The sequence below is a fragment of the Homarus americanus genome, unplaced genomic scaffold (assembly GCF_018991925.1).
Source record: "Homarus americanus isolate GMGI-L3 unplaced genomic scaffold, GMGI_Hamer_2.0 scaffold16430, whole genome shotgun sequence".
NCBI classification, from domain to species: Eukaryota; Metazoa; Arthropoda; class Malacostraca; order Decapoda; family Nephropidae; genus Homarus; species Homarus americanus.
Window position 1 is genome coordinate 77500 of NW_024729259.1, and position 11004 is coordinate 88503.

The window sequence follows — 11004 nt, forward strand, 5'->3', positions numbered from 1 at the left end:
TTATTTCTGCAAGTGTCTGTGTACATTGGCTGTGAATTTACCATGCTGCCACAGTCCACTACACTACACTGAAACTCTCACTCACATGATCACATTCCCAAATGTGTTTCCGGCTCCAGGTACATGGACTTTTTTTTTTACCAGATGCCGCAAACCTCGAGCCACAAATTTAGGAGTGTTTGCATTTATGCATCAAATATAAAGAAATAATAAAATGATTTGTGTTTCCTTCCAGCATACAGTGTTAGGTGGATTATTTGGAGAATGAAGAAATAATCACTAGAATAATGTTGTTTGTTTTCTCTTGCAGTATGCGGTGTTAGCTGGTTTAGGGGTGTTTGTACTTATACATCGAGAATGAAGAAGATGGATACCCAGCAGAGAGAAAGCTTATAAAAAGGACTTCAAAGGGACAAATAGCTACCAAGATAACTTTGTGTTCAGGAATTGGCAACACACAAAAAATTAATTATAATTTTAATATATATCTTGAACTTATGGAACTGTGGTGTTGGAGGAAAGTAACTTATATTTTATAAAATTACCCTATATACAGGTACTTACTCAAATTAATGTGGGGAAATAAATTTGGATAAAATTGAGATCATCATCGAGGAAAGTTTGTTGGGTCAGGGAGCAGAAAAGTGAGTGACATTAGTGTTTATTTTTTATGGTGTTTCTACTGAGAGCAATTGTTTAACAGAAGCAGGCAAGATGGTTATGATGTTTAGAGTGCAAACAGAAGACATATGCCCTTATAGCATGGTGTCCTCATGGTGTGTATGTGGATGTGAATGCTTGTGTGTGCCCATTTTTGTGACTGAGATCATCCATACATATATACAGTATACATATAAATAAATATATACATATAAATAAATATATACATATATTTAAAAATTTGCGTGGATAACCGCACACACACACACACACACACACACACACACACACACACACACACACACACGTTATACCTGTAGTCTGTACCAAGATGATCTTGATCTAGAATAAACATAACTAGTGTGATGGCAACATAAAAAATAATGACACATTGAAGTCATTTTAGCTTGGCAGTGAGTCTTATTATCTCAACAAGTTCATTGTGTTAGACATTGTGTAGATTGAATATCAATTATCATCTGCCTCATATTTATAACACATTAGTCTCCAGGATTTTGACAAACTATTTGCATTAATGAGTGTTTTTTCCCTTTTTTATTTATATGTATTTTTTGTGAGAATGTAATAGATGTGTAATAAAATTGTGACATTGTAGGATAGAAGAGAAGCAAGTTTGATTAATGGAAGATGCAGAGGAGTTGTATCAGAAACAGCCTTTCTCATATTTTGGGGCCAGAGGCTAAATTTCCTTGCCTTTCAAGTAGTAATACTACACGATTCTTCTTTCTTACCACTCAATTTATAAATGCTAATTTTTATTTGGAAATAAAAGGATAATAATTTCTTGGCTTGATCATAACATCTGCTGAAGTTATGACTTTAGTGAAGACATACAGTGATCATGAAGGTATTTTGGTGGAACTTTGTGTTATTAATGCAGTTATATTGATATGAAGTTTTAGTTCATAGTGTTACCCAGAGGAATTTAAATTAATAAATTCATTCTTTTGAGGTTCCATTTGGGTGTTTTTCTTTGTACTGGTCTCCCCCAGGACTCTGGAGGAGAGACAAGTATTAACTCTTTATATTTCTCTCTATTAGTTGGAAGTTTTTGAGGCTCCCAGGTGCTTTATTTAACAGTTCAATGAGTGATTTATATTTTTGAGCAAGTTAAGGTGGTGGATATTTTTACTTTCATAATGCATTGTTTTTTTTTGTTTTTTCCCATTATTTTGTCACTTTAAGTTAATGGATGAGAAGTGTGAGTGTGTGTAGTTTTTGGGTGATGTTTCAATAATCTCAAATGTAATGACATGAAAGAATAGTGTGATACTCGTTTTATTATATATATTGGTGACTGTCTGTCTGATTTAAATTATCATTTTCATTACAGAAATTCAGTGTCTAAAATCTCCCTTCCAAACCATGACAATTTTGGCTGAAATTCAATCTTTATTGAGGAGTTGTTGCTAACTACTTATAATTATGTAATCAAACATTGATATGAGTGTTTTTTACTTTTATTAATTATATGTACAGTTCAGTATAAGGGAACATCAATCTTTGTAAACAAACTCAAGGAAGAGTACTATTGAAAGTTTCTTCTTTTATTGAGTAAAAGGAAAATAAATTTACCAAAAAATTTCACAAATTTTCACTTCAATCTTTCATCAAAGGATTTAGTTTTTTTGCAGGACATATTATTAACAGGCTAACTTATAAGCTGTCAGATTTGTTACTTGACAACATTTTGTGGTTAAATCATCAGATGGGTGCCAAAAGCTCTATGACATAAAAGACTGCCCACTCACAACACCTTCACCTTGGCCAGGCTGATCGTTTGTGTCATAAGGTTCTTGAATTGGTCATTCCATCATGTAGACCTGGCCTTTGTCATGTCATGGCTCCAGATATGGCCAGTCAGTCCATCATGTCACAGCCCATGAGCTCATTGGTCCATGGCAAGGCCCCCCAGAGCTGCAGCATTGACCATTTTATCATGTCAAGGCCCCTGAACTAGTCAGTCCTTGGCAAGGCTCCAGAGCTGGCCAGTTATCATGTCAAGGCCCAGAGCTGGCCAGTTCATAATGTCAAGGCCCCAGAACTGGTCAGTCCATGGCAATGCCCCAGAGCTGGCCACTTATCATGTCAAGGCCCTAGAACTGGTCATTCCATGGCAAAGCCTTCAGAACTGGCCAGTTATCCTGTCGAGGCCTGCAGAGCTGGCCAATTATGGTGTCTAGGCCTGAAGAGCTGGCCACTTATTGTGTCTAGGCCTGAAGAGCTGGCAACTTATTGTGTCAAGGCCTGCAGAGCTAGCCACATATTGTGTCAAGGCCTGCAGAGCTAGCCACATATTGTGTCAAGGCCTTCAGAGCTGGCCAGTTCATCATGTCCATGTACCAAACTAAGCTAACTCTCGTAGCCTTGGGATTACTTTAGTGTGAGGCAGGATGGTCTCTTGGCTTTAAAATAAATTACAATGTTGAGTGGGCGCAGCAGTGCCTACCTGAAGGTGATACCCTCGTCACTGGTCGGGTATCTCGGATTTGAACACTTGTTGATCATAATCCTCTTTATTCGTTGTAAGGAAGTGCATTAATAGAATTTTTAATTGCAAGATAGTTTTCTTGATTGTTAGTCTCTGTGCTGGATGTGTTCTTCTTGCTAATTTGTAGCAATCAGTCATCTCAAAACTATAAAATTTGGTGGCGGTGGTACAGTAATAACACTCTTATCTCTCACTACTGTGTCCTGGGTTCAGTTTCTGGTCTGGGACTGATAAGAGAAGGGTGTTATCCAGTGTAGCCCAGCCAAACATGGCAGGTTTCCTCTTGTCTTAACACTGGACAATAAAGGTTAATAAAGGTTATACAGAACAGACCACACACCCAAATGGTTAGCAAGCTGATAGTGGTGAAGTGAATTGTAGATATGAGGTTATATCTCATATACAGTATAACATTATCCATTTCAGACTCATATTATATATCTATGTCAAATACAGTGAATTTCAAAGTAATATTTTCCTAGTAAAATTTTTCTTAATGATCTGACTACTGTGTTTAGTTCTTAATGAAAATCTTTGGTACAATACAAGGTGTCTCAGAAAAAAATGTATGCATACTCTACCTTACAGATGTTCATGGAGGTCACGTGAAAGCTTGTACATACAGTATTACAACAGTAAAATTGTCCTCACTAGTTGATGTGTGAGGTCTCCCACAAGTGAGGACAATGTTGCTGATGCAATGCAGACATTCACTTGATCTCTTAAGAACATCAGTAAGGCAGTGTGTATACATTAATTGTGAGACATCCAGTATTATTAAATATTTTTGGTTTGTAAACGTATCTGACAACTTAATATATATGTGTATATTAGTATTGAAAGTTTTGAGAAGAAATATTTAAAAGTTCAGTATAATGTGTACCTTTTTCACTGCAGAATATATTTGTAAAACTCTTATAACAATTCCAGCTGATGTTGCAATTAGTTGTAAATATTGTAAGATGAACCATTTCACAAAATTTAAGACGTAAAGCCATAAATCAAGATTGATGCTGGAAAAACCATTCTCAACATGAGATTTGGCTACATGATGTTGTAAGACTCTACTTGGAATTGTACACAAGGAAGGGGACAATGTCTCAGGAGTTATTTTACAGTATCAAGTGGTTAATATACTGAACCAGTAGGCTCCTGGACATGCAGTAATTCTTCGCAGATGTGTCAACTTTATTCATCGTTAAGCTGAGTAGGAAAGATTGTGTCGTAAACAATGTGTAAAACATTGTTTGGAAGCCTAAAATATTCATGGCTTTTGACTGCAATTAATAAGAAAATATAACTTGACTCGCAAACGAATTTCACAACCATTTATCTTATGAGAAAATGTGCAAAACACAGTATTAGAAGCTTATTTACAACTTGTTTTTTCTTATAGAATAAGAAAAAAATCAGATTAGTATGAGTAAATTTATGAATACAGTAATTTTTTTAATATGTAGGTGACACTCATCCACAAAAACTCCAGCCTTAGAGAGGTAACTTAAGTGTTGTTTTCCCTCATTTTAGTCAGGGAAAATAATCCTTAATGACACCTTACATTAACTCTTGGAATTGCCTCTCTATCTTAGTCTTGAAATGCTAGATGTACTTTTGTTAGTGGGAATTGAGAGCATGTGGAGGTAAGGGAATGCTGTTGAATGTGGACAAAATATTTTTGACTCAAAGCAGAGGGTCTCTTGATGAGATGGTGATGAGCAGCATTTTCTTACTCTTGACTGCCTGTTGTTGCTTCCTGTTTGTGGAACCAGTGTGTGAAATGTTCATTCCATCATTTGAATAAGAATTTTTATAGCAACTCCTGTATTATTTTCCTATTTCAGAAACATAAAAATTACCAGTAACTTTCATAGAAGCTTAAGTGGTACATAATGAACCCAGACTACCAGGGAAGTACTGTATGTCACTTACAGTGCCAGGACATTGTACATCTTTTTCCTTACTTTAAACGTTTATTATAAAAATAAACAAAGCTACAACTACAAGTAAGATATATCAATAACGACAATTTAAATGTGTTCTATTTAAGCTGTACAGTTTAATATGAGCTCCTTTTGTGGCAGACCTCAATTTGATATTGTTTTCATGCACACATTTTGTAGCATATCAATCTGAACTTTGCTACCAGCCTCACATCTTATATACAGTAAGATCAATCATAACACTGTGTGACACATTACCTCCCCCTGACCCCCACCTCACTACCTCCGACACCCATGACCCTCCCTGATCGACTCTCTGTCCCCACAATCCACCCCCTGATCCTCACCCTTCGCCCAACCCCAATGTCTCCGACCCACTTACTCCTGAGCTTCATATAGTATAATATAGGTTGATGCAAAGAATGTAAGATCAGTTGTTATATACAGTTGGTTGCAACCGAGTGAGTGAGAGAGTCATCAAAATTCTATCTGATATAGGCATGCTATATTACTAAAATTTGGCACCAAGAGTAATAGAGGTTGTTGGTCATAAAAAAATATAACTGCTTTTTAAGGTGATGTGTTCAATCAAAAAAATGAAATAAAAATTTAGACAATGGCCCATTGAGCCTTGCAAACTGCTAACATTTGCTTTTTGTTCCAAAGCACACACCCACAAAATTGAAAAATGGCCTTAGTGATTTTCCTGAAACTTGGTGACAATGCTCTGAAGTGTTTTTAATCACTTTTTTTTTTAGATCGGGTAACCCCAAATTAAAACAATGAAAAATTAATGGCAATGTGGTTTTGGGTACTCGGTAACCAAAGAAGTTTTCCAACCCCCCTTTAGAGGTGCTTGTTGGGTATAAAGAGGCTAAATGTAAGAACCCCATCCATGTAATAATAGGGTGTGTCATACGGAGGCGAATTTTTTTTTTTTGAGTTTGAAAAATTGGCCCATGGTATTAATGATGTAGTTCTATGTGCAGAATCATGTGATATCTTCAGACTTGAAAAGTTTTCATTTTTTGCGAGGTAAATTTTAACTTGAAATCTTATGAAAATTCAGTATTCCCACCCCTTTACCAACACCACTAAATAGCTTATTTAAAGTAAAGTAAATGTATCAGGTTAATTTATTAGGATGAAAATGATCCAGAATAGTGAAACGAATGATCTTGACACATTTATTAAATTTAATATTCCTTTAGAAAACAAAATCATCAAATACAAAAACCGGTTTTACTACTACGACCCGGTGTTGCTGCACACCATAGAGAACATGTCTTTCTTGCTTCTGTTTCTACTCATCACCTCCCTGCTGACCACCTGAGCTCGGATGTAGCCTTCCCTCCTCTCCTGGCTGTACACGTGACTGCTGGCCTCGCTCACTTGCTGTACACAACGCTCTATACTCTGGACCTATCTGCAGGTAAGCAAGTCTATCAGGCATGACCCCAGTTTTGATGGCACTGCAAATCATGTAACCATAGTACTGGTCAGTACTCAGGTCGTCAATGACAGTATGTGCAAGCTCAACGAGTGGAGGGCCAACTGTGATTTTTTCAAAGCTCGGATTTATTTCTAACTCAGTGGCAGAGTCCAGCATCTTGCCAAGAGGACCAGACCATCTGTTGTTTGAAAGAGCCTTGCCATCCAGCTCCTGGATCAGATGTCTGAGTGGCAACTCGTTGGTGTGGAGGTCACAAACAATCCAGACCAGCTTCCTCCCAATCTTCCGCTCTATCCACTGTATGACCCCCCTTTGCCACCCTGTGTTCGTGTTGGTGCTGTCCCCTCCAATGGCCTGCAGGGTCTGGTCTACGTTCCTCTCTCTGAGCCAGTTCACAATGTTATCTGCCACTGTCTCGGCTGGTTTCCTGATGTCATCTTTCTCTGGAGTGAAATGCCACAAATACTTCCCTCCTGGTTCACTGCAGCAGGAGTAGTGTTCCTCCTTCACCATGGCAGGGAACAACTTGTCAGAATCTCCAACTTTCATGAACACTTTAGTGTCATCCCTTCTCCCATCAAAGAACAAACAATTGATTCCATTTTCTCTTATCCCCTTATCAAACTCCTCTTCTAGGTTACTGACAAGTTTCTCCTGAGCTCTCCTTACTTTGTTATGATCTATCACCAGGTGAACATCATCAGGTGTTATCAAACCACCGTCAATCCAGGCAGCTGTTGCTATCTCTGCAGTTTCTCTGAGACCAGTGTGGTGTCGCATGCTGGCCAGAGCTATGCTCGGGATATCTTTCCTATTTCGAATCTTATGCCTGGAAGGTTTGGGATCATTATTTTCTGGGTTAGGGACAAAGTCACCATTCTCCTGGTCAGCACTCGGATCAGCCATGGGGAAGTCATTAAACTCTGAATCAGCTTGACTCAATCATCGGCCTTTTTTACCTCACCCTGGGCCTTCTCAAGTCTCTTTTCTCGGCAACTCTTCTCCTCTTCTGTCTCTCTGTGGCAGCCTCCTGTCTCTTGGACTCCGGAATATCTTGGCTAGAAATCATGAGAGCCCCTATACTGCCAGTCTTCTCTCTCTGTGCTTTGACAAATGCCAGTTCGATCACAGGAATCTTCAGTTCACGCTTGCAAATACAGGAGATGTGGGCCTCGGATTTACAGTCACGATCGCATCCAAACTCAGGACAGAGAACAATTGGGCACTTGCAAGTAATTATGTCAAATAACTGGTCCAGTTGCTTGGCAAAGCTGTCCTTAACTGCAAGTTTTCCTCTCCCAAGAGAGATATCTCTTGCCTTTTCCCAACTGGCTAGCAGTCTCTCACTAATCTTCTTCTGACTTGTTATGACTGGAGGCTTGAACTGAGCGTTAGCCAGAGTGTACTGTGCCAAGACAGCTTTGGTCATATCACTGGCAATGTCTTTGTTTGTGTAAGTTCTTTGGTTCTTTTCACTGATTTGCCTAGTTAAACACCGTATCTCAAAGCATCTCTCAATGTAGGCAACTCCGACTTCAGGAGCTCTCTCCCAGACCCAAGATAGTGACTGAGATGGCTGGATTTTGGTTCCTCGTCCTGACACAAGCAGCCGCCAATATTATCAACTTATAAATGCATCAGAATCTGAAACAGAAAAAAATATTGTTAGTTGGGTTGTTAATGAATGAAGTCAGAAAGCAATGTTCACTATTTAATTGTAATGCACTAATGCAGCTGTACGTTAGATTTTCGATAAATTTCACGCTAAAATTTACCTAGCAAAAGGTTGCAAAATATTGAAACTGAAATTATTTTCTGTTTATATACACTAAAATCTACCAAAAAAGTGATGGGCCATTAGTTTTAGCTGATCTTCCCTCCTATGACACCCCCTAATGTAATAATGCTACAGTACTCATATTTGGAGACTTAAATAATTTATTTATAATCCATTTTTACATCAGGTTTAATAAGTGAGTCAGGTCGACATACTGCCATAGTCCTTGCCATATTGCAGTACATCATATAAACAAAAGTTTCTATGGTTTTGACAATATTAATATTGATATTAGTTTAGTATTACTGTCATAGTACAGGTAATATTATATGTATAAATCTAATCCTACGTGTTTCACTAGGTCGTCAAGAATATATTTTATGAACTGTTATATTGTGACTTTCTAAACATGTTCAATTTGTACCCATGGGCACATACGGGATATTTTTCAGGGGGTGCAAGAAGCAAAACATGACCTGACATATGAGTTCATTCAAAATGTATGATCAAGTATAAATAAGTTACCATACCTTCGAGTACTGTATGAACAGTAATATCACTTATCAATGTTATCACCAAATTATTAATCACTAAAAATATCACGGGGTTGACTTTAAGCATGAAACACTAACAATAATAATTCATTTCACATCATTAATCTTGATAAATTAGGGATGGCCAGTGCTAGATGTCTGTCACTTTAGTGAGTACTGACTTGCTCAGAACATTAGTGGGTTAAATAAATACTGCAGGTGGCATTTATAGCTCCAAAACGATCAATCACATCTTCAATGAAGGCTTCTTTCTTGCACCTTTTTTCGATGTACACTGAGCATGCACAATCCAGACAAGCATTCAGTTGTAATTGTTAATTCAATCCATGTCCTTGCACGTCTCAGCGTGCTAAGTGACCTCTCTCATTCATAAGTGGAGGCTGGAAGTGTCGAGAAGATCAGTAGGGTTTCTCAAATAGCAGAAACAAATCACACTGCTTCAGAAGATGTTAGGGACAAGTTTGCACCAGTGTAAAAATTTCAGATTACCCCCAGTCCCAGGTTCAAGTTATTATCCCTGCAGTCATTTAAATCTAGGTTAAAAGTACCCCTCCTAGCTTCAAATAACCCCCTATTTTTCACAGCTGAATCTGCCATATAGATATAAAGATAGACCAAATTTTATTAAATGCTTGTTTGTTTTGTGTGGTTATACAAGTACAGTATTGAGTTTTGAAAATGTAATTAATTGTATTTAAAACATGATTTTATAACATTACTGACCAATTCTTGGCATCAAAAGACATTTAAAATTTGATTAAATCCATTAATGAGCTCATATTATGAGAGAGAAGCCTTTGAGAGAACTTCACTTGTGTATGTAGGCCTATATCTGTATACGTGCATAAGGTATGCATGTGCCCGAGGATGCACATGTGTTTTTCTAATACAGTAGAACGTCGATTTAAAGCAATTCAATTTAAGATTATTGATTTAAAGCAACACCCACAATTGAGGACAATGTTTTAATTTAAAGCGAGAGTCAATCTGGCGCATCATATTTTAAAATTTGCACCTAATGTTTCTCTGGGCACACTACACTGTCCTAAGGACAAAGCTGTACTGTACATGTACTCAAAATAATGTACTAAATTGTTAAAATTTTTGTCTTGTGCAAACTATAGCATAATTATATTCAAATTAATCACTTTCTTATATGAATTCCAGCAATGTAAATTATATTCTCCCTGGTCACTTCTGTGACATTTTATAAAAAAAAAAAAAATACTCAATCTAAAGAACATAAACAAACAAATAAATACTTCATTAGACCTTCGGCGTCAACTGTCAAACATGTCACTGTCACCTCCCCTTCCTCCCTCCCTTCCTCCCTCCCAGGCAGGGTTTGGTGGTTCTACAGTAGGCTTTAAGTTTTATCTTATATAATATCACAGACTTAAGTTTGGAGAATATAATTTGCATTGCTAGAATCCTTGCAAGACAGCAAATAATTTGAATATAAACATCATATATTTTGCACAAAAGATACATTTTTTAGCAATTTGTAATTAGAACTAAAATTTGTATGTCTGCGAACTATGGCATGTATATATTCAAATTAATTACTATCTTATAAGAATTCCAGCAATGTAAATTATATTATCCCAGGTCACTTCTGTGACATTTTATAAACAAAAAACAAAAACTCAATCTAAAGGACATAAATAAACAAATAAATACTTAACTAGACCTTCGGCCCCAACTGTCAAACATGTCACTGTCACCTCCCTCCTCCCCTCCCCCCCCAGTCTAAAGTTAGGAGAATATAATTTGCATTGCTAGAATCCTTGCAAGACAGCGAATAATTTGAATATAAACGGCATATATTTTGCACAAGAGATAAAAATTTTAGCCCTTTGTAATAAAATTAGAACTAAAATTTGTATGTCAAATGCAAACTATAGCATGTATATATTCAAACTAATCACCATCTTATAAGAATTCCAGCAAAGTTATTTATTCTCCCAGATCAGTTCATTATCATTTTATAAGAGAAAATCTTAGTCACTCTTGAGGACAGATAAATTGTAGTGGATCCCTCCCCTACAAACGCTTTTGTCGCTGAGTAGTCGACCCCACGAATTCCCCAGTGTATGCCTCATGGTCTA

General features: G+C 37.1%; 1 protein-coding gene across 1 annotated transcript; it reads left to right on the forward strand.

Moving 5' to 3' along the window:
• Window positions 1-310: 310 nt before the first annotated feature.
• Window positions 311-4988, forward strand: LOC121866362 (signal peptidase complex catalytic subunit SEC11A-like; the record flags this gene model as incomplete). Its single annotated transcript, XM_042365979.1, is given in 1 exon segment — window positions 311-4988. A coding segment is annotated over 1 exon segment (51 nt), but the record flags the coding sequence as incomplete, so codon positions are not given.
• Window positions 4989-11004: the final 6016 nt, after the last annotated feature.